This window comes from Vombatus ursinus, unplaced genomic scaffold (assembly GCF_900497805.2).
Source record: "Vombatus ursinus unplaced genomic scaffold, bare-nosed wombat genome assembly UNPS02014812.1, whole genome shotgun sequence".
Classification (NCBI taxonomy): Eukaryota; Metazoa; Chordata; class Mammalia; order Diprotodontia; family Vombatidae; genus Vombatus; species Vombatus ursinus.
In genome coordinates, this window is record NW_020954590.1 from 88,885,221 (window position 1) to 88,910,166 (window position 24,946).

Sequence of the window (24,946 nt, forward strand, 5' to 3'; positions counted from 1 at the left end):
TTCTCCATTTTGGAAAACTTTGTGTTGATTCTGCTGACTGCTAGATATTATCTTATTTCTCTTCACTGCAGAGTGGCACCTGTTACTTACATATCCTTACTATCTATTCCATTTTTAACTTCTGGCAATCTGGCTTCCAGAACCTCTATTGAATTGCAGTTTAAATGATCTAATACTATGCTTATGACAAATCTAAGAGTGGTGTCTTAACTTGAGTTTAATTTCCTTGTTATCTGTATTATTTGGCACTGTTATGGTCACTTGATCCCTTTTTGGAACTCTCTTGATTTCATTTTCATGATGCTGTACTTTGTACTTAATCTGCGTCTCTAACCATTTCATATCAGCTTGATATTTGGCTCTTTTTTCTCTTCTGCCTCCTAACCACATATTCCCCCAAAGCTCAATCCTTGGCCCTCTGTTCTTCTCACTCCATATTTGTTCCTTTGGTTCAGGAATTCTATCTCCTCTAGCTAGGTTTTAACAATTTGTGTTCTGTATTGATAACTAAAATCTAGATATTTTATCAGTCTTTGTTCCTGTGTTTTTCAGCACAGAGCATGCATATAAATGAATGATCTAGTATCATATCAGACTCAGTGTAAGCAAACCTGAGTTCATCCGCAGTGCCTTCTTTGCCAACCAAAAAGCTGCAAAACACCTTCTCCCAAGTTGGCTATTGTCATTGATACACTTCTAGTCCACTCAAATTTGGGAACAGTAGAAACATTCTTTGACTCCTCCCTCAAACCTCTCTGTTTAACCAGTTGCAAAGTCCTGTGGAAATTTTTTTAAAATAGCTCTCTCATTTATCTGTCCCTTACTTTTCATCACATCCTTCATGCCTGGACTATTTCTTAAACTACTTTTCCAACTTTTAGTCTCTTCTTGAAGATCATTCTGCAGAGTAAACAAATTGATACCAATTTCATCATGTTAATCCCTTTTTCAGAAATCTCTAGCTGCTGCAGATGTTCTATCATTTCTCCTTCTGGCACTCAAGGCTTTTTTTATATGACCTCAGTCTAATCTCACGATCCCCCAAAAGACTCTTACACCTCTAGAAGACAGAACATAAAAGTATTTTTTGATGTTTCTAAATTCTATTTTTTTTTTCTTTTTGTTAAAGGTTGCATGATGGAATTTGAATGTTTTCCCAAGAAACTTTATGTTTTGGATCAGTATTATTGAATTTGTATAATATTGGAAACTACTTCAGACTCTTTTTGGTGGTGTCCATTTGAGACATTTAATCCAAAGAGGCTGTACCATGGACTGCAAAGAGAGCTGCCCAAGTGTTAGCATCCCAAGCTCTGATGAACACAGGGAGAAAAAAAAGAGGTTCACTGTAAGTATGTATATTAACGTGAAGTATATGGAAAATAATTGAATAGACAAAAGTTTGGAAAACTATGTTTTATAGTCCAAGTATTGTCTTATTACAAGGAAATGATCTTTTCTTAATTTGTCTAATGGAACATACAACATTGTTCTTAGAATATGCAGTAGTACTTTGCTAGCATAAGCTAAAGAACGAAGGTGTTAGAAATCATTCAGAACTCAACTGCATATATTTGTGGCTCCCTTGATAATAACACAAATGGAACATGTTCTGTTCTCCTTTACTTGAAGTTAAACGAGGTCTCTGCTAGGCAAAAGTGTAGAGTCAACAGGGGCTTCTGGCCTATCTTTTAAACTTTGTTGGTAATCTTTCCTCCTACTTGAAATAGATGTTGTTCACATATTCTCTGTTAAAATGAGAAAGGATCTGTGGGCAGTCATTTACTTATTTGTGGTGAGACAATTTACATTTTATTTTGTAACCACTATTTGTTTTGAGCATCTCTGTTTCCACTGTTGGCACCTTCATTCTTTTAGTTACCAACTCCTAAAAATGTGGTGTCATCTTCAGCTTGTCCTTAGCTGTCAGATCTTTTTTGTTTCTTTCTTAGCATTATGCCTGTCATCCTTTCTTTCATTTGTACTAGTATCATAATAATTTTTCCAAAGGATGTGGAATCCAAACCTCACTGACCCAGGCAGCTTTCTGGGCTCATAGCTCTTTTTTGGAACCTGTCTGGGACTTTCACCCTATTGCTTCTTACTAAAATAACCTGGTTGCTAAGTCCCAGTGGAGCTTCCTGAATCTTGCTTATGGATTTAGAGAAAAGTTATGCCAGATCCCTAAAAACTTTCTTCATTTTCTTCCCCTGCCTCTTTCTGCCTTTCTTATTTCCTCTTTCCATTCTGCCTTATCTTTAACTACTTCATTGTACAAGTGCTTACTGTGTGCCAGGTACTGTGCTAAGTTCTGGGGATACAAAGAGAGGAAAAAGTAGTTCCGCCCTCAAAGAACTTATACTTCAATGGGGAGACAATGTGTAAATAGGTAGGGAGAAAAGACGCATGGACAGTAACCTTAGAAGGTAAAGCTCTAGCAGCTGAGGGGACCAGGAAAGTGGCCTTTGAGCTGAGTCTTGAAAGAAGAAGCAAAGGAGCGTAAAAGGCCAGAGTTGAGGAGAGAGAGCATCCCAGGCACAGGGAGACAGCACAGGCAAAGGCAGGGAGCAGGAGATGTAGGGAGAGAAGGGGATGTTTGTGGGGGAGCCAAAGATGGGCCAGTGGAGCTAGGAAGACTGGAGAGGTAATTGTGAAGAACTAAGGTTACAAGGGAGAAGAGAATGTAAGAATTCAGAAAAAGACAAAAAGATGAGCTATTTAGAAGTGCTTGCTTACCAATGAAATTTTCTACTCTCAAACTGATTGGCACTTAAACTTATGCTAGCTTAATCCTCAACTCAGGCACCCCAGGCCCAGCCTTCTGGGGCTATGATTTATAGTTTATGATTCTCTTTACATTGAGAACCAGTTACCTTTACATCTGCTGTCCTATTGCCCACAGAGGGGAATGTCATTTTCTCTTCTGATTTTCGTTTTTCCTACTCCATTTCCTTGGCTTGAGTTCATTGATTTATTCTTCCTGTCCTCCACTCACTCTCAGACAATCAAGAAATCTCCTGATGGCATGGATGGCTTGCTGTGGTGCTCCATCCATATGACTTAATATTTGGCTGACTAATTTTCCCCTGCCTGCTGCCAAGAGATGACCAAGAAAATACCTACTAGGTATAAATTGTCTATCAGCTCAGAAAGATCAGAAATCAATTGGTCTTTATACTCTTCTAATTGGTCTCTATTCCTTCCTTCTCTAGCCCGTTCTTTTTGTTGTTGTTTGTTTATTTATTTATTTTTAGGCAATTGGGGTTAAGTGACTTGCCCAGGGTCACACAGCTAGTAAGGGTCAAGTGTTTGATCTGAGGCTGGATTTGAACTCAGATCCTTTGACTTCAGGGCTGGTGCTCCATCCATTGCGCCACCTAGCTGCCCCTCTCTCTAGCCCATTCTTGACACATGCAGAATCACAGAATTTGACTGGTACATAAAAGCCTCTGAAGGGGGAGGAGGGTAGAATCATCAGTGTGGTAACAGAAGTAACCAGAAACTTGTGTTTTCTGGAGGCTGTGACAGATTTCATGGTCTCCACAGCTAGAATCTGTGCTTTTATTCTCTTCTTCCTCCATTTCCACATACCAGCCAAATTCTGTGATTCTGTATCTCTGAATGATGGACCAGAGAGAGGAGAGAATGGGAGCGAGGAGACCACTTGGGAGGTCATCCAGGAGCCTGGTGAGCTCTGGTGAACTTGGGTGTTGCCCTAGCCAAGTGATCGACTTGCTCTTCCCCTGCTTTCTTCTGTCACAGCTCATTTGTACATGGCATCCTGCACATCTTTACCCATTGAAATCCTTCTCTTTCAAGACCCAGATGAGGCACACCCTACTCTGTGATGCCTTCTGTACATCTTTCCTCTTCATCCTCCAGGTAGAAGGGATCTTTTTGCCTTTGGAATCTCTCTTGCCAATTTGTCCAGGCAGTTAATCATGTTTTAACGTGCATAATAATTATTTGTGTATATCTCACCTTCCTCACTAGATTATAAATTTTTTGAGAGCCAGAAATGTTATACTTCATCTTTGTGCACTGGGGATACAAAGATGAAGTAGGTACTGAGTAAGGGTATTTACAATTGAATTCATGAAATGCTTTGCTCACAGTTAAAGGAATTTCAGGCATGAAAAGGTGGAGACAGTTTTCTCCCTAGGGTAACTTGTACAAGTCCAGATGCCTTCCTGCCCATGTTTTGGAGTATGTTTCTTCCTCATTGAGATAGTTCAGTGTTGTGGAAAGAATGATGAAATTGGATTCAGAAGAGATCTTGGCTTGGATTTCAGTTCTTACAGCAGTTGTGTGACTTTGGCCAAAATTTTTTTTAACATCTCTCAGCCTTTGTTCACTCATCCAGTTAATAAGGATGCTAAAATATTTGAGATACCTACCTCACAAGATTCTAAGGAAAACAATCTGTGAACGTTGAAATGTTATATAAATGGAATAATAGTTGTTACATTTCAGGACCCTAGAAGTCCTTACTGCTCTCAGACATGTATTGTGTGTTTTATGGCACACTGACATTTCAGCAACCCTTTCCCTCTTATTGTGGGTACCCCCCAAGGCTCTGTTCTTGACTTTCTTCTCTCTTTACACTTTCTTGGTGACCCCTCCCAAGGGTTTTAATGATCATCTCTGTGCCGTTGACTCTTGGATGTATATATCTAGCTCTCCTGTCTTTCCTGAATTCAACTACTGTGTCACCAGCTGCCCACTGGACTTTTTGAACTGTCCTGTACGAATCTCAAACTCAGCACGTCCAAAAAGGAACTCATTATCTTTTCCTCCAGAGCTACTCGTTTTCCCAACTTCCTGTTTCTTTCTGGCCCTTCCAGGCACTTAGGTTTATACATTGGTCCTTCTCAACTCTTCCTCATCACTTACTCGGTTTGTTAATCGGTTACCAAGTCTTGTTGATTCTGTGTCAACCGCAGCTCTTGCCTCTGTCTTTGCTCGCTAGATTGTCTGCTCTTTGAAAGCAGGGAATGTTTCACTTCTGTCTTTCTATCCCCAGAACCTACTACAGTGCCTGGATTACAGGGGTGGGAAACCTGCAGCCTCGAGGCCACGTGTGGCCCTCAAGATCCTCAAGTGCGACCCTTTGACTGAATAGGGCTGCACTTGAGGACCTAGAAGGCCACACATGGCCTCAAGGCTAGTAATATGTTATTGTATATATTATGTTATATTATTTTATATTATGTAATCATACATTATATTATGTATTCCAGTATATTGTTAAGAGTCAGGTAGGTGGCACAGTGGATAGAGCACTGGGCCTGGATTCAGGAAGACCTGAGTTCAAATTTGGCCTTAGACACTTCTTAGCTGTGTGAGGCTGAGCAAGTTGCTAACCTCTGTTTGCCTCAGTTTCCTCAACTATTAAATGGGTATGATACCACCTACTTCACAGAGTTGTGAGAATAACTTGAGATAATATTTGTAAAGTGCTTAGCACAGTGCCTGGCACATAAAAGGTACTACATAAATAATAGTTATTATCATTATAATAATAATAATTATTATTATTATTAAAATGTAATTATATGTAATTTTTAGTAGAACTCTTCCTGTGTCACCTTGCTTTGTTGTCTAAAGCATTTCTGAAAAAAAAACCTGAAGTGTTTTGGATTTTACCTTTTGTGGAGATTTTATAACCTCCCAAAATATTTACTAAATATGTCATAATTTTTTCTACACATTACATGTCCTGCAGTGAATTCATGTTTAAAAGTATTTCTGAATATAAATTCTTTGAAGGCCATGTCTCCTATATGTTGATACAATGTGGTTCCCTGAAGGATGTGTTGTCGATATTTTCTTTTAAATAATTAATTAATTTTTTGTTTTCACCATTCACTTCCATAAGATTTTGAGTTTTAGATTTTCTCCCCCTCCCTGTTGTTGATTTTTTTTTAAAGCGAAGTTGATTATACTGGTGCATGGAGAAAATCAAGAGACATGGATTCCAGGGCTTCTAATTAATAAACATCTGATCTTGGGCACTTTAACCTTTCTGAACCTAGATTTATGTACAGGGGACATAACCTAGTAAAATGTAAGCCCTTTGTGGGTGGGAATGGTTTTATATTTCTCTCTTTAGTCACAGTTCCTTTTACTTAGTGTGCACATAATTAATATTTGTTGAATTGAATTGTTGAATTATTTCTTATCTGTAAAGTAGATACAAAATACCTTTCCTGCTTACCTCACCAGGTAGTTGTGAGGATCAAGTGAGATAATTAATGCTTGCAAATATACTTTGTAGATTATAATGCATTATGCAGAAAGAAGACACTGTTGTTAAAAAGGATATGGGGTATTTATTTCAACTTCAGCTCTAAAGATGATTTCCATATAAACAATTGCTCCATATCTGTATCATTATACTATACCCAGATGTCTTTATCCTATTTTGTGAATGTTTGGGTATGGGATTGCCAGTATGACGAATTGAATAATAGGGATTTTTAGGAAAAATAAGTCGTTGAGCTGGAAAGGACTAGGATATTTCAAATGAAGTACACTGGAAAACTTAGCAGACAAGATATTTTTTCTGAACTTGTATAGAACTTTCATTGATGGTGAAGACTTATCTGGGAGATGTCCAAGTCAGTTCTCTACCTTTCTTGGTTTTGTGAGATTCTCATGTGAGAGAGGAATGTAGTCCACAATATCCCTAAGTGTCCCACTCTGAAACTTTACTGATTAGTCACTAAGGGAATGGTGTTGACCTCTACTTGCTTAGGAAGTAAAGCATAACATTAGAACCACTATTGTCCTTCCCCTCCCAAACCTGAAACCTAATCTCAGCCAAAACTTTGGAGAAGGGAAAAGTATTTATGCTTTTAAAAAAGTTTTTAAGCTTCTGTTTAGAAGCTAATTTTATTCTGTGCACAATTGTAGTTTTCTTGAGAATACTTTTCTCTTGAATCATAAGTATCTTAATTTTTTAAATGAATATCATTATTGTATTTAAAACTTTGTAGTTTCTATAAACCTATAACCTTTGCATTTTAAAGCAGTGAAAGTTTTCTATTCTTATGTAATAATTTCATTTGAACTTGTGCATGATAAAAGAAAATTAAACTGGTTTAATGGGCATGATTTTGCATCCTGGTAAATCACATATGCTTGGCACTTTCTGTTTGTAGTTAAATTAATTTTCCCTTTATTTTTACAGGTTTATAAAGTATTAGTTTCAGTTGGAAGGAATGAATGGTTTGTCTTCAGGAGATATGCTGAATTTGATAAGCTTTATAACACAGTGAGTAAGATTCTGTCTACAAAATTCAATTAAAACAAAAATCATCCTAGAAAGATCCAACAACAAAGTATTTATTTGAGTTCAATTTACATTGTAATGCTCATTATTCTGCTTAAGAAAAAGGCATGTGGTGCTTCATAAAAAATAGCTTCTTGATAATTTTTTTAAAAATGTGAATTATCCTAAATTCGTCACAAGATCATTTGAAGTACATCTGAGAAGCTTCAAATGTACTTAAAATATACATCAGAGTCTGTAAGGGGGATGCCATTCCATCTCCCTGGGAATTGTTAATAATGATATTGCTTGGTAAATCCAACAAATTGATTAGTTTTTAAAGCCTATCTCATGAGCCCAACCATCCTTGTGAGCCCAGGTTTTCTTCTGTGAGACCACTTTGATTAGCTCTTAGAGATGTTTCACTTTCCCTAGATATAAAAAACTTGACACAACTGAAATAAGTAACTGATTCTCCGAAGTTCTCTGAGGGCCAGGACTTTTGCTATTTAAATTCAGGAAATGTATTTTCATGTTTGTTTAAGTTAATCATACCCCAGGGATTAATTGTTACAAATATCTTATAAAAATGGGGGGCCAGCATATAAACTATACCTTACTAATAAGTAAAGCAACAGTCCAAACGTGTTATAACTATTTTTTTCTTTTAAATTGAGAGCTGGAATAAGTGATTAAATTAGTGCTATGATTTCTCTCACAAGTAGGTGTTTTTGGCGTTTAAATCTATTTCACTCAGGGGCAAGAAAATAGTTGTCATATTTCTATCCTAAATTTATTTCACTGTGATTAAAATGCTGAGTGGTGTAGTAGAAAGACCAATGGATTTGCCCCCTGGAGATAGCTAGGCTTTAAAGCTGCAATGCATTTACTAACTGACCACCAGTGAGTGACTTAACTTCTTTGCTTATCTGTAAAATAGGAAGAATGATAATACCTTTAGTACCTGTCTCCCAGGATAGTTATAAGGAACAAATAAGATAGTAATGTTTGTAAAGCACTTTGTAAATTTCAGAAGTGCAACATCAGTGCCAGCTAGTATTATTTTTTTTTTGACACCTTCAGATGGAAAGGCTTTGAGTATTGGCCTGGTGAAAGGCTGCCGTCTACACATGATAGCAATTATAGCCAAGCTAAGTGTAGAAGACTTAAAATCAGAAAGTTGGCCATCGAATAGTTTAATTCCTTTTCCTAAATAGTAAAGCCTTGAAATTGACATAAATGCAAAATGCTCTTAGTCTAATGTAGCCCTTTCTTATTAGAATTTAAGATTATCAAGGGCAGGGACTGTCTTTTTCCTCATTTTGAATCACTGGTGCTTAGCACAGTGGTTGGCACATAGTTTATTGATTGATTGATTATTCTTCCATGATAGTGGAATAGCTAAAAAGAAAAAAAAGGTACAAGAATCACAATTTTTCGACTGTAAACATTAATTTAACAGGTGGTACTCTTAACGTGCAATCTTTGCTTGATGACTAATGAAGTGATACCCTGATGGAGACACTGAACCATATCCATACTAATAATCTTGATATAAATGAAGTTGGAAAAGATTTTGGAGCTAAATGGAAAGATGGTTCCCAGATTCTCCTTGGAGAGGTGAATAAGTAATTTGCTGGCATTGGTCCTGTGCTCCCTGAAACAAAGAACATAATTTTACAGATCATTTGCTCATTTCACCATACACATAATGTTCTAAACAATTAGACTAACCTGAAGATAGTTACAGCTTATGTGTTATAATCTATTGCAGAGAGTGAAGAAATAGAGAAATTCTATGAAGAACTTAGTAAGATACTCTAGACTAAGACAGTAAATTCCTTGATACCCAGTTATCCAAGCACAGAATGGGTAGGTGCTGGGGAACATCAACAGTGCTGAACAATACAGTTCATTTTCAAGAAAATAAAGGATCCAGAAGGTTTTAGGACTGCTTGGGTGACTCATGCTTGTACATCTTAAATTTTTCAAGTAGAGTTAGAAGGTACTGATAAACACAGAGACGTGGGGGGAGAGGAGTGAAGGTTGTGAGAGATAAAGAAAGAGTGAGGGTAAAGAGAGAGGGAGGAGAGGAAGGGAAGGGGAGAAACTGAGTACTGCATGCCTTAAAAGACAGGAAGTAACTGGTTACCGGCCTGGTCATCACTTTCGAATTAGATGAGGATGTGCAGTGTAGAAAAGGTCATGATAAATCCCAAATTAGAATAAAAGGTGAATATGGTAAGCTCAGTTATTAGCAGTTCCATTTGTACTTCTGTAAAGTTGTCGATTGCAAAAACTTAGAAATGGACAATTCATCTGATGCCATGCTCACTAATTGTGGTGGTCCCACAAGGACCCTTCTTTGGTCTTGGGCCCTCTTCTCTTTTCTCTCTATACCATCTCACTTGGTGATCTTATCCTCTCCCATGGGTTCAGTTATCAGTATCTAAATGATTCACTGGGGTGTGTGTCTGTGCAGTCCCCAGTTGTAATCTTTCTCTTGTGCTTCTGTCCCTTATGCATGACTTCTTATTGGCCAGTTCATGCTGGTATCTCATAGACATCTCAAACTCATCATGTCCAAAACAGAACTTAAATCTCTCTTTTCAGACCTGCTTCTCTTAGGAACTTCCATATGTCAAGGACACTACCATTCTCTCAGTTCACCTAGGTTTGCAACCTTGGTCTCCTCCTCGGTTCGTTACTATCTTTGTCGCTTTGACTTTCACATCTCTTGTAGTCCCTTTCTTACCAATCATATGGCCACCACCTGAGTACAGGCTTTTTTCACTTTTTGCCTGGATTATTGTAATACCCTTCTAATTGGTCTTCTTGCCTCAGGTTTCACTGAATTCTATTCTACCTTCCACACAGCTTTCTAAAGTATAATTCTAACCATGTCACATACTTCCAAGCCCCCTCAGTAAACTCTCAGCTCTCTATTTGTTAATCAAACCTAGAACCCTTTATGTGATATTTAAAACTCTTCACAACCTTGTTCCTTCCTAATTTTCTGGTTTTCTTCCGTATGCACATTCAATCCAACCTTACTAGCCTAGTCACTGACTTTCCCAGTGCTTCTGTGAAGAAGGAGTCAGCCACCCCCACCAAGTGCCACTCACAGGGCAGGCAAGCCAGCCTAGATGAAGCAGAGAGGCGTCTTGAGAAAGAGGCAGGGAGAAATATGTGCCTAGCAAATAAAACCACTATTACCATCTTGACGATCACTTCCCATCTGACCCGGATGGAGACATTTCAGCACCTGAGGTCCAGGAGCTTCAAGAATAGCAGTGCCTACCACAGCAGCAGCCCTGCTTCCAGCCTAGCCCCTGCAGCTGTCATCCAGGGAATCAACCGGTGTGTAGATGTAACCTGGCAATTGGTTCTCCAGCTGCTGCAGCCTCTGCCTCCTTAGTGTCCTGTAGATTGGGCCCACAGTTACTGAATATAAGAAAGTACACATCATGAAAGTCCTTTGCACACATTCAAATGGTTCAACATCAGTATGTTGGAAATAACATAAAGATGATACAGTACCATCTGACTTGGCATCTGAAACCTCCTATATGTGGTGTCTTTCTTAGAATGTTAGCTCCTTTAGAGAAAGAACGGTTTTGCTTTTCTATTTGTATTCCTGCACATAATAAGCATTTAATAAATGCTTTTTAGCCCTTCTTAGAATTCCTGGCGTCCTTCAGTAGCTCCCATGCCACATTCTATCAGAGCCTCTCCTTGGACGTCAGCTTGTAGAACCTTCCCTCTCGGGTTACCTTTCTTCTATTCTGTATGCGTCTTGTATGTCCCTATTTATGTACACTGTCTGCCTTATTATAACGAGAGCTCCTTTAGGACAAGGACACTTATGCCTTCGTGTCATCGGTACTTATCACAGTGCCTGGCACATAGTAAAATATTCTTGTTGATTGATCTAAAATAGTTGTCACAAAGGAAGAAGCTCAAAGTCCAAAAGTTGCCTCAGCCAGCAAGCCCTTAATCTCTTTGCCAGATATAAAGAATAAGGCACTATCTTCAGTTATTGTAATTTAGAATTTACTTCATCCTTTGCTATCCAGTCAGTGATCTGACTGAACAATGGACACCTGATTCTGAGGTTGCTACTCTTGCCACTATTTCAAGTATGAGCTCATTTGCCAAATGTCACAGAAGATGACTGAAGATCTAAGCAAAATTGCCTTACAGAACTTAAAGAAAGCAGTTGAGGAGCAGTTATAAGATCTAATTAAGCTAGAACATTGAGAAAATTTGTGGATGAAATTAGAAAGCAGGACAACAAGCAGATGCAAAATGAAACAGATTCTTGGTATTTTTTAACAGTGGTTTACTTGTAATGGCAGTGAAAGTAGAACTATATAGCGTTTGGACTCCAACACTTTTAATACCTAACTTACTACGAAGGTGAAGACAGTACTTTAAAGGGTGGAAGTTAGGGGCAGCTAGGTGGCACAGTGGATAGAACACCAACCCTGGAGTCAGGAGGACCTGAGCTCAAATGCGGCCTCAGACACTTAACAGTTACTAGCTGTGTGACCCTGGGCAAGTCACTTAATCCTAATTGCCTCATCAAAAAAACAAAAACAAAAAATAAATAAATAAAAGGTAGAAGTTAGAGCAGCTGAACCCGACCAATACAGAAATACATATATATATATAGAGACAGAAATAATCCATGCTAATGGACACAGCACAGTGTTCAGCGTACTCAGGATTCACAGTGAAAGATTTATCAAGGGAGGATGCCGAAATCATGGAAATTATTGCAGTGCTTTAACCACCCTTCAAAAAAATAAAAAATAGCGTCCAAGAAGGCCTCTGCAGTTATAAAAAAGCTTTGTAAGAATGGCCTGTCCGTGTATCAGTGTTGTCCTTGATGACAGCATGAGAAGAGAATAGGCTTTTGCTGCTAATTTTTCTATCATCCTGCTGTCTGTTTGTTGATGTTTTGTTTCTGAGCATATGACTTGGTAGAACTAATTGCAGACTTGAAAAGGCTTTCTTCAAACAAAACATCTCAGACATTCACCAAAATTGTACAAGAATCTAACAGGGCTATAAGGAGTCCTTTTGTCCAGTGATACACAAATCAGGTATAAAATAAGGAGGAATAGGCTCATCTTAGTGGTTTGTTAGTAAGATATCTTGTGCAGAGTCAAATCAAAAGAAAGATTCCCTATTAACTTACGTGTTACATTGTACTCTTTGCAAAGTATACTGAAAAGTGAAACCCTACAGAAATGAGAAAGGAATATCCTAACCATCCTCCTTGGAAAAACGAAGTGGATGAAAAAGTATGTTAATGCTTAGGCTGTAACTGGTAGCTAACTTACTGAATTAGCTCATCATTATGTGCATTTTGGATAGCTAGGCAGTAAGCTAGGCCTAGAATTAAGTAATAATTTGAGGAAATAAGTTAGGATTATATTTAGGAAATTGCAACATGTTTTTAGCAATCCCAGACTGGTCAGTATTTTAAAAGCTCACAACTTTAAAAATAGTATTCTTCTAGGGATGCTGTGTGACTGTTAGTTTTGGAATGTCATCATGATCTTAGAAGAATCAAAATTGCAAATAACCCAAAGGGAAATAGACTGATGCATGGCATGCATAGCATTGCATCGAGTTACTAATGATGGTTTGTGTTAGTGGCATAAAAAATAATAAAGACAACATGACTACAAAAGGAAGTGAGCTAGACTTGTAGTTAGAATGAGAGAGAGGAGATAGACAGTCAGAACACCACTCTGGTATTCCCAAAAATACTAAAAAGAACCAGCAGGGACTTCCTTGCTTTGGGTTGATCCTTTATCGTGGACTTAGAGAAAAACTCAAAGTAGCACAGTAAATATCACCTAATAGTTGGCAATTAATTATATGGAAAATAATACTCTTTTATGGAGCAGCTAAGACTGATTATAGAGAAAATACAATTTCATCCTTTTCTGCTTTTTTTGTCCATCTTTTGTAATGGAATTTTTAGGGTAGCTATGTCTAAAATGTATTAAATGGTATTGTGGGAAGAGTGGTTCTCCCTGATACAAAGCTCTGGATTACAGATAAACTAAAGGCATTTGCTTTTAATGAATGTAATTTTCCTACTACTTGGTAATCTCAGGTGAGAGTGACCCACACAGTCTTTTCTATCAAATCTAAGGCACCCCATGGACACAGCAGGCAGGGCAGCCCCCAAGGGCTCCCTCCCTGATAGCTTCCTTCTTGACAGGTGGTTGCCGAAAGGGTCAGTACCAACACCCACTCATACCAGCTGGTCCATGTTTGTCTGGGAACAAATTCCAGTCTACCTAAGTTATCTTTTACAAAATTCTTATGAGGTGGCGCGGTAGATAGAGCACTCACCCTGGGGTCAGGAGAACCTGAGTTCAAATCCGGTCTCAGACCAGACACTTGACATTGACATTTACTAGGTGTGTGACCCTGGGCAAGTCACTTAACCCCAATTGCCTCACAAAAAAAAAAATTCTTATGAGAAATTAATTGTTAGGTTTGTAAGTAATACAGAACAGTTTGATGTGATGAAAATAAATATCAGAAACAAATATATTTTTCCTGTTTACTTAGACTATCAATAATACTATATAAATTGGGAAATAAAAGTAACTATGCAGTGATTTAAATTTACAAAATATTTTCTGTGATTGTCATGTGTCACTTCCTTCAGAAATGTATTACTGTGTTCAAGAGTTCAAGTATTTAGACAATGTGTCATTGCTTAAAGAGGTTCTAATAAATGTTGGAAGTTGGGTCTTGCCTGATTTTGATTAAATTTAATACACTTCAAAGAGGTTTAACGTGGTTTAAGCCACCCTCTTGAAACAAAATGTAAGACTGAAGCAAATGGGCTTATTTTCTATAATTTTTAGTTAAATTTGAAGTATATATGTATATATTTGCTAGAAATCATGTGATTGCAGGTATTCATAGAACCTCTAAAGATTTTTTAAAAAAATTTTGTCTTTCAATTGGATATGAAACAGATTAGGAAGGGATAAATGTCTCCAGCTTTTTTTAGGTGGGAGAGATACTAAGAGATGGAGTCCAAGATACTAACATTTAAAAATTTCTAACATTTAAGCATTCTATATTTATACACACATAATATCTATCTGTGTACATACATAGATACACATATATATTGGATCTATGAGTTCTTTAGTGTAGGTAATTCTTGGTGTGGAAATATTCCACCAGTGCAGATTTTTCTTATATGGTATCAAGTTTAGAAAATCCTAACACTGAGGTCTTTGATAGTGGCTTTTTGATCCCTTTGTGTGACAGTTCTTGGATATGGTGTCAGACCATAGTGTTTTAGGCAAAATAGTGAAGTAGATAGTTTGCTTGGTTCTTCTTTTTTCATTTTAAGAGAAAAAAATTCTATTAAAAATCTCATTTTCCATATTTTGATTTGTGAGAGGCAAGTTCATTGCTATTTTCTTCATTCCTCTCCCTACCCCTCTTTTCTGCATTGTTTGTGTATCTTTTTGCTCTCTTTATATTTTTCTCTGCCCCTGCTTTTTCTGCATTTCCCTCCCTTCCTTTACCCTTTGGATTTTTTTCAGTCTTTAACCTGCAGGATTTCAGGTGGCCCTCGAAAAATGTAGAGGAAAACATCCTCTACATTTTTTTGGGCTGCCCAAAATCCTTTGGTGGGCCTGTGGGCCATAGGTTGTGTAGGCCTGCTTTAAGATGAGGGAGAAATGAGAAATGATATCAATGTGGTAGCAATTAGGGGAATAAATCAGGCCAAACCTGACCATAAATCAGAAAGTAATGTTCACTTCAGACATGAAACAAAAGATAAAAGTAAAAATGCTATGTTCACATTTTATTTACCAGTTGAATTATATGTTTAGTCTCCTTTGGATTCCTGAAACTTCTATCTTTATAACAGCTCATACTAACGTAGAGCTTTATAGTTTGCCAGACAATTAACATTCATGATACTTTATCTTTGAAACAGTTCTACAGTATAGCTAGTACAAGTAGTATTATCCCTGCTTTATAGATGAGGAAATGGAGACCAAAATGTGTGTTGCTCTTCAGGTTCTCTATGCCTTGGTAAGGTAAAACATATGTAATCTGATACACTAATTTATATTAACGTCCTAATGGGTGAAAACTAGATAAGGAGGCAACCAAGATAAAAGACATTGTGATCAATCAATCAATAAATATTTATTACATATCTACTGTGTGCCAGGCTACTGTACTATAAGTACTATAATGGAAAACTATTGTTATTTATGTGAAGAAAACACAAATGACATCTTTTCTCAATGGATTAAAGTTAATAATTGTTATTACCTATTACAGTTTATAGACAGTCTAAAAACTATGTGATTCTTAACCGGATAAGGACCGGATAAGAGTCCGGTCCTCTTATCTCCCCTTCAATCACTGCAAAAGAGGGAAGGCAGCAAGTAAGACTTCAGCACCATTTTATGTTTGTTTTATGGGTTGGCTTGGCCAAAGAATTCCTCACCAACTAGCAAGCCTACTGGGAATTGCACTTGTCAGTTCAGCTGTCTTAGTCAACCTCAGAAAGCTGCGTTTGTCTGTTGCAAGGAGTCTGCCAGAAGCCTTTCCATTTAGGTAGACTCTACCAGAGCTTACATTTTGCTGGCGTAGCCCTCAAGAACCCAGAGTCACTTCCGTGCTAGGATGGGGCATCAGAGTTAGACTTTAGTGTTAATACAAGTTAATATTGTATGCTGAGTGATCATATGTGATCATCTTTACAAGAAAGGACATCTTAGGGTGAAGTTTTAAAAAATCAGATGACTATTTAGTTTCTATGAATTAATATTTGATTTGTAAAATTGTTAGTGCATGTAATTTTATTTTTAAAATTTTAGCTAAAGAAACAATTTCCAACTATGACAATGAAGATTCCTGCCAAAAGAATATTTGGTGATAATTTTGATCCAGGTAAGCAATAACTTAATGGAAAATACTTTGCCAGAAACTAGCTTGGCTGTTAACTAACAATCATGTTCAAGTAACAATTAACATAATAATATAGCATAATAATATTTTAACAACCTAATCACATGACTTGTGAAAAACAATAGAAGAACTTAGCAATATTTCTGAAATATACTAGATATTTTTATGTGCGCATCTTTACCTTTTTAGATAGACATGTTGAGAAGCACAAAGTATTTATTGAGATGCTTACTTTATTTACATTTATTATTTATATACACATATGTATATATGCACACACATACTTATATACACACATATACATTTCTGTAAATAATCAAGTTTTCTTTGTAAACTGTTGGGCGTTTTGGGGATAGACATCCCGAGTATTAACCTATGTATTAATAGTCATATTTATCTGGTGATGTTTGTAGTGTTGGGGATACAGTGAAGTAATTATTGCAGTATTAATTACATAAAACTTTGGAACCAAGAGTTGGAGGGAGCATCTAGAAGAGAGACAGGAAGTAGATAGGAAGGGGAAGAGAAGAAATGTGTGGTGTTTTTCTCCCAGCCAAAGATGGTGATCTGTAGCTTTGTGGAGCTAGGTCTGTCCTTGGTTGGAATTCAGGATGAAACTAGATTAGGTTAGGAAATTTAGCCTTACTTAGTTTCTTTGAATCCTAAGTTTATGTGTACCTTTTGTGTGAAATGTTAAGTTCACCCTAGCTACAGGTTAAGTGTCTAGGAACTGAAGCATTCCAGGGTGGCACTGAAAACTGGGTGGTTATATTAAGGATTTGGGCAGCTAGGTGGCACAGTAGATAGAGTTCTGGCCCTGGAGTCAGGAAGATCTGAGTTGCAATTTGCCCTCAGCCACTTACTAGCTGTGTGACCCTGGACAAGTCACTTAACTCTGTTTGCCTCAGTTCCTCATCTGTAAAATGAACTGGAGAAGGAATGATAAACCACTCCAGTATCTTTGACACAAAAACCCCAAACAGGGTCCTGAAGAATCAGACATGACTGAAGTGACTCAACAACAGCAACAAATGTTAAGGATGTAAGTGGAGGTGGAAGCATCCAGCTACTTGGTAATTTGGTCAGATGAATAGAATTAAAGATGGATGGGTAGTGGGTTAGGTCTGGTTGTAATCTGTGCCTCCTAGGAGCTAAGGACTCAGTAGGGTCCCCTATGTTTCCTTACCGCATAGAACTCCCTTAGGTCCTGAAGGAAATTTAAAAAATAAACCATGGTCACTGTTCTCTGGAAGCCTAACATCTTCTAGAAAGATAAGACATAAAGAAAAGATATATCTGCGTATTTTTTTGTGCAGACTTAGGATTTTATTGGTATAGGAAATTACCTCTGCCAGCAACTTTTCTTCAATTTATGGCCTTAGAGAGTTGCTTGTATATGTATGTGTGCGCACGTTTCCAAGCTGTTAGGTAACAATGCAAAGCAGTATATTACTAAGTATATCAGAAACAGTAACAGAAATCAGCACCATAGGAACTCAGAGAAAGGAGAGATCTGGGTGAGCACCGGGGTGAAGATTTAATAGAGGGAATTGGGTTTGAGCTAGATCTTGTAGAGTCAATAGGATTGAGATGGAGAGAAGAAGGAAGGGAAAGTTTTGAAGAGTGGGTGATAGTTTGAGCAAAGGCCTGGAGTTGGAATGAACAATATTAAGGGAACAAAAAGGGAATTAGTCTGGCGAGAAGGCAAGGTTTATATGAAGAGCAGGAAAGGATAAAATTCAGTAGACTGAGTGATGCTGTATCATAAGCCTTGAATGTTTGTTTGAGGGGTTTGGATTTTATTCTGAAAGCATTGGAATGTTTAAGCAGGGAGTGTCATGACAAAATTGGGATTTGAGACAGATTAGTCTGGAGGTGGTGTGTAGGTTGGATTGGAGCAGAGCCTTGATAAGAACAAAATGCAACAGTTGTGTAATAAAGGCCTTTACTAGGGTGGTTCCAGTGGGAATAAAGCAAAAGGGAGCAGTTTGAAAGATTTCAAAGAAGAATCAACAGAACTTGGTGACTAAGTATAGGTGATGGAGAGAAAAGAGTCAAAGATAATTTTGAGGTTTCAAGATTGTCTGTTGACAGAAATAGGAAAGTTATTTTGAGTAGAGAAAGGTTGATGAATATAATTTTAGAATACCAAGTTCAAAGTAAGACATCCAAGATAAATGCCCTATGAGAAGTTAGAAATACAGAAATTCTGAAGTCTGGGCTTAAGATAGATTTGATAGGCCATAGTACTAAGGTGTTCAAGCTATGCCAAAAAGTCAGTGCACCAGAAAAATTGAAAGAGAAAATCACTGGCAACCATTTTCTTCCATTCATGAATTAATTATATCACATATTTACTGTGTGCAAAGTATTGTATTGGGTTCTGGAGAAGATATAAAACAATGCTTTTCCTTAGGGAGCTTACAGTATAGCAAGGATAATAGATGTACACAGAAAATAAAAATTATAGTATTATAAGGGCAGAAGGGAAATAAGCGCTATGAGATCAAATAAAGGAAACATGCCTGTTGGACATTTTGAATTTGATGTCCCATTGACATCTCAAACTCAGTATATTAAAGCAGAACTTATTATTTTTCCCTAAAATCCATTTTTCTTCTTAATTTCCGTATTGTTGAGAGTGGTACTACTATCCTTCCATTCACTTCAGGTTGAAATTTTTTTGTCTTCTTCAATTCCTCTGTCTTTAAACCATTACCAAGTCTTACCATTTCTGTTCCATGGCATCTCTTGTATGCATTTCTTCTTTTCACTCAAAACACCTCTTTGCTCAGGCTCTCATCACCTCTTGCCTGGACTATAGCAGCAATCTTCTAATTGATCTCCTTGCCTCAAGGCTCATCTAATCCATTCTCAACAGAGTTGCCAGAGTGATTTACTTAAAGTGCAGATCTAAAAATATAGTCCCAGAAGTCTTTGTGCAGAAGTCTTTGTGCAGTTCTAAGTTATTAAAGCTTATGTGTAATTGTGTTTTTATTGTATATACCTACATATGTTTCCTATCGAGAAGATCTCATTTTGGGGATAAATTTGAGGATTTCAGCCTATATTCAGGCAAAACAGCCATTTTGTATACTAAAGGTCCCTCTCTTTCCTAAGACGTTGAGTCAATAATTAAATTCAGTATTGTTAACTACTACTAGAAAGTAGCATACACATCAAAACAAGAATGGACCATATTTTTCATTTGTAGCATTAAATTTACTTAAGCACGCTCACTGATTTTGTATTAAGGAATGACTCATGGCAAATACAGCATCTTTCATTTTTTCGGTCCCAGTAAAATAAATACTCAATTGTTGGGCAGTCAGCTAAAAAGTATAACACCTACTGTGTTCCAGGCACTGATGATATACATTCAAAAGACTGAACAATCCTTACTTAAAAGAAGCTTACATTTTAATGGGGAGAATGACAAGTACTTATAAAAATATAGGTAACATAAATATATAAAAGAAGTTAATTACAAGGTAGTTTGGGAGGGAGGGAGGATCAGGGAGGGATTCATATAGAAGAAGGTGCTTGAGCTGTATCTTGAAGAGAGAAATTCTGAGGCAAAAGTAAGAACTCCAGGCATATGAGATGGCCAGTACAAATTTCTACAGATGGGGGAGCTGGAGTGTGTGAAAAACAAAAAAGAGGTCAGTTCGGTTGTGTCTGATAGTGGGGTGGGGTGGGGGTGAGTCATGTTGAATGAGGTTCAGAAGACAGGTTGGGCTTAGGTTGTGTAGGGCTTTTTAAAGTTAAACAGAAGAGTTTACATGTTATTTTACAGGCAATAAGAAACCTTTGGGGTGGAATGAGTAGGTGACTGACACGGTCGAGTCTATGCTTAAGGAAAATTACTTTGATAAGCAGTGTGTCACATGGGCTGGAGTGATGAGATTCTTATAGCTGAGATACCACTTAGGAGGCTGGTGCATTAATGTAGGCAAAAACGTGATGAGGACCTGAGCTAAAGGGGTAACTGTAAGTAAAGAGTGGAAGCTGGATTTGATAGATATCGTGAAAGGTGAAGGAGCAGGTTTTGGCAACCTTATTAGACGTGTGGGGCGAGGAAGAGACAGGAGGTCAGGATAATATTGGGGTTTAGAAATCAGAGAGAACGGAGAAAATGGTGGTGCTTTCTAGAACTAGGTAAGTTTAGAGAAGAGAAGGTTTGGGAATAGAGATAATGTTCAGTTTGGGACATGCTGAATTTAAGATGTCTCCAGGAAAATACAGCTTGAAATGTCTAATAGGCAGTTGGTGATACAGGACGGAAGGTCGAGGGAGTGAATGGGTGGGGCTGGACCTGTGTATCTGAGTCATATTCATAGAGATGATAGTGAAACACGTGGGAGTTGATTAGATGACAACTAGGCAGAGTGTAGGGGGAGAGGAGAGAAGAGGCCCAGGATAGAACCTTGGGGAACACCAACATTTTGGGGCTGTGATGTGGGTGCTGAGACAGGAAAGGGGGCTGAGGAGGGAACAAACAAGTAGCAGGTGAACCAGGAGAATGGTGTAACAAAAACTCAGAGAGGGATGAATGTCCAGGAAGATGGATTGTTCAACAAAAAAAAAAAACCACCAGATTTGATAAGTAAACTATCATTGTGACTTCTGGGTCATGTGACTAACAAGAAAGAGGACTAGACCTTTTTTCCAGTCCTTAGGAACTTTAACAACTCCCTAAAATAAGAATTATGCACTGGGGCTAATGTGGTTGCAGCTGTCTCCTCAGGAAAAGACTCCAAGAACCCTAATGAGAGTATTTTGATGAATTAACAGTAGAGAAGGCTAATCCAGCCAGGTAGCTCGGTGGCAGTGTGGCTCAAGCTCTGGGCCTAGAGTTGGGGAGACCTGAGTTCAGATTTGGCCACAGACACTAGTTATGTGACTTTGAGCAAATAAATTTTTGCCTCAATTTCCTCAACTTGTAAAGGAACTACCAAAGGGAAAATGAAGGCATGGTCCTGATGGATTCACAATAGAATTCTGTCTAGCTTTTAATGAATAATTAGTTCCCATGCTACACAAATTATTCTAAAAAAATTCTTTTAATGTGACTGATATAGTCCTTATATCTAAAGAAAGGAAGGATAAAGTACCAGTAGACTGGGTTAAAATAACATCACAAGTCAAGAAATAAACTAGCTTAACATAAACGCAAGAGAAGAGATGTTGAATTATTAATTTGGAGAAACAAAAAGATTTGTAATATCAAAGAAATAATGAAAAAAGTAGAAAGAAAGGACAATAGCACTTTCAGACCTCAAATATAGTAGTAGTTAAAAGTAGAGAAGTAGATCAGTGGAATAGGCTTACAGATTTAACAAAATAGAAATAGTGAACCTCAATAGCCTAGTGTTTGATAAACCTGAAAACATAATCTATGTAGGAAGAACTCCCAATCTGATTTTTAAAAAAATCTACTGGGACAATTGGGAAGCAATCTGGCAGAAATTAGGTTTAACATTTTATACTGTTTTCCACAAAAAGTTCAAAATGGATAGATGATCTGACTGTTAAATGATCACATTTTTTAAAAATTAGAAGAGATAAAAATCATATACCTTCTGCAGTGATGGGTAGGAGATGTTTTCTTAAATAACAGATAGAGGCAGATAAAATAGATTATTTTGATTACTTGAAATTGAAAGGCTTCTTCACAAATGAAACTAATGCATCTAGGTTAAGAAGGAAAATGATTAAATGGGGAAAATCTTTGTGTCAAATTTATCAAGTATGGGTTTGGTATCCAAGATATTTAGATAACTAACAGATATATAACAACAAAAATCATTATCCAGTAGATAAAGCATCAAAGGATACGAACAAATAATTTTTTAAAAAAGAATTGCAAAGTTTTAACAACCATATGAAAGAGTGCTCCAGATCACTAATAATAAGAGAAATGCAAATCAAAATAATCATGAGGTTTCATCTCACACCCAGCAAATTGCAGAGATGACAAAAGATATGAACAGTTATTATTGGAAGGATGGTGGGAAGATAGGCACACTAAGGCATTGTTGGAGCTATCAATCAGTACAACCATTTTGGAAAACAATTTGGAATTATGTAAGTGACTATAATATGATAGAGATTCTACTACTAGACATATTTCCCAATGAATATGTCCCCACATACACCAGAATATTTATTGCCATGTTTTCTGTGGTAGCAAAGAACTGGAAAAAAAAGTAGGTGCCCATTGATTAGGTAATGGCTAAACATACTGTGGTACGTGTAATAGGATATTACTGTGCTCTAAGAACTGATGAATATTATAAATACAGAGAAGCAAGGAAAGACTTAATATGAATTCATGCAAAGTGAAGTAAGCATAGATAGCTAAAAAAAAATGCAGATGGAAAGCCCACCACCAAAACAGTCAAAAGTGAATGTTGCAAAATTGCAAAGAATGAACATGGCACCAATAAAGAAATATAAAGAGATAATCCCATCCTGCTTTGCAGAGGTGAAAAGCCCATGGATGTAGAACATTGTATGAGTTTCCCAATTTTTTTGATGTATTACCATTTTTATATATATCAATGTATTTTTCCTATGTTCATTAATATAGTCTTGCTCTTTTTTTTTGTTCTCCCTTTTTTTCCTTTTCTTTATTTTTTGTTTTTGTTTTTTTGGTTTTTTTTTTTTTTTGCTAGGCAGTGGGGTTAAGTGACTTTCCCAGGGTCACACAGCTAAGTGTTTGAGAACGGGTTTGAACTCAGGTCCTCCTGAATCCAAGGCCGGTGCTCTATCCACTGCGCAACCTAGCTGCCCCCTCCCTTTTTTTCCTGTAAGAATATTATTGGCTTTCTGAGAAGGGACAGGGGAAGCAATACTAGGAGAAATTCTGATGTAAAAAGCCAAAAATACCAATACGAATTATATGAAAAAGAAAGTGAATGTTGTAGAATCACAAAGAAACAAAAGAACCATGGCCCCAAAGAAGAGCAGTAAGAAGACACTTCAACCTACTCCTTAGCAGGTGGAACATTGCATATATTTTCAGAGTTTTTCAATATGTTGATGAGTTTGCTGATTTTTTTAATCTTTAAAAAAACATTCTTTGTTATATGGAATTACTATCTTGGAAGGGGGAAGGGGAGATAATGGGGAAAATTTAGGCAATATAAAAACAAAAGATATCAATAAAGCTTTTTTTTTTAATGAGATCATTGGTAACCTTGGAGATAACAGTTTCAAACGAGTGATTAGATTAAAAGCCAAGAATACCAAGGATAGAGAAGTAAAAAGAAGTATAGTCACCTTTTACAAGGATTTTGCTGAGAAAGGGAAAAGATGTAGGATGATAGCTTCAGGGAATGGTAGAGTCTAGCAAAAGTTTGTAAAGGATGAGGTATACCTGAGCATGTTTGAAAGCTATGGGAAAGGAGCCAATTGATAGTGAGAGGTTAAAGATTCAAGAGGTTGGAGAAAGGATAGGGGGTAGATGAGTATGCAGTCTTCTATAAAAGACAGGAAGGGATGAGATCAAGTGCACAGGTAAAAGGGTTGGCCTTAGCAAAGAAAAAGACCATCTCTTTGTTAGACAGTGGGGGAAATCAGAAGTGGGAAGTGATGTCAAAAGATTTTGAGATGAAGAGAATGAGAAAAAAAGAGGGATATCATGTTGAATAACTTTCATTTCTTTCAGTAAAGTAAGAGGCAAATCCTTAGCTGTGGAGGGGTATGGGGTAGGACTTGTGGTAGGTCTGAGGAAATAGAAGATTTGGAATAGCTTCTTTGAGGAGTGAGATTGACAATTAACAAGGGAGGAATAAAAGGACCACTTCGCTGCCTTACAGGCCCAATGAATTAGTAACCAGTTATCATGGTTATGAGATCTTCTCCAACTTCATCTAGTGGAATGGGGGAAGACAGATGGTAGGAATAATCTAAGGCTGAGGTTTGACAAGAGAAGAGCCAGTGATGAGAAAAAGGGACAAGGGATTCAAGAGCAGAGGTCAATGTAGGGTTGAAACAGCTATTAGGTTGACTTGGGGAAGAGAGAAAAGTGAAGTAGGAGCAGGTGTGTTGGCCTGAGAGCATACTGAGGTTGAAAAATTATAGTTTAGGAGGAGTGCAGTGTAGGGAGAGGTGGAGTGATAGGTGATTGTCAAGAGAGGGAAAAGTTTCTATTTAGGGGAGCAGAATGCTTGTGGGTAATGGTGAGATAGTGTGTGACCATCTTTTTGTGTGGCTGAGGTAGAGCAAAGTAGTATATCATGAGCCTTAAGGAATTGGAGAAAAAGGAAATTTAAGGAGCTTGTGTGGAAGCATCTACATAGATATAAAGTCTGCTAATATAAAGGCAGGAGTTGGAGAAGAGAGGAAGATGGTGAGCCAGGTGCTGAGCTTGATGAGAAAAAGAGGGAGCATGACCTAGGTCGGGGTCATTTTCCTGTATCTACCATAATTTTGATTGAATATACTTAAAAGGAGGAAAGATTACTGCTTAGTAAAAAGGGTAAAGAGAGAATCTGGCAGTGACAGTGAGGAGCAAGGAGTGTTCTGTTTTCCTCTCCAGGAGCAAAGTGGAAGGGATATGAGAGAAGGTGGTCAGTGCTGGAGAGGATGACCCAGTATGCAGAGATCTTTAAGGGGTGCCAGACCTCAGTGAGGGCTAATAGATGGAAAGAACATGAGGGAAAGAGGTCCAGGATGAAGGGGAGT

General features: G+C 37.5%; 1 protein-coding gene across 1 annotated transcript in view; it reads left to right on the top strand.

The window, feature by feature from the left end:
• LOC114054016 (serine/threonine-protein kinase Sgk3) overlaps positions 1–24,946 on the top strand; it is a 159,357-nt gene that overhangs the window by 67,952 nt on the left and 66,459 nt on the right. Inside the window, exons 2-4 of the mRNA XM_027877100.1 lie at positions 1,130–1,348; positions 7,193–7,276; positions 16,165–16,237. Of these exons, the coding sequence (XP_027732901.1) occupies positions 1,271–1,348; positions 7,193–7,276; positions 16,165–16,237 (235 nt within the window). The 5' untranslated portion in view covers positions 1,130–1,270. The remainder of the gene's footprint in view (positions 1–1,129; positions 1,349–7,192; positions 7,277–16,164; positions 16,238–24,946) is intronic.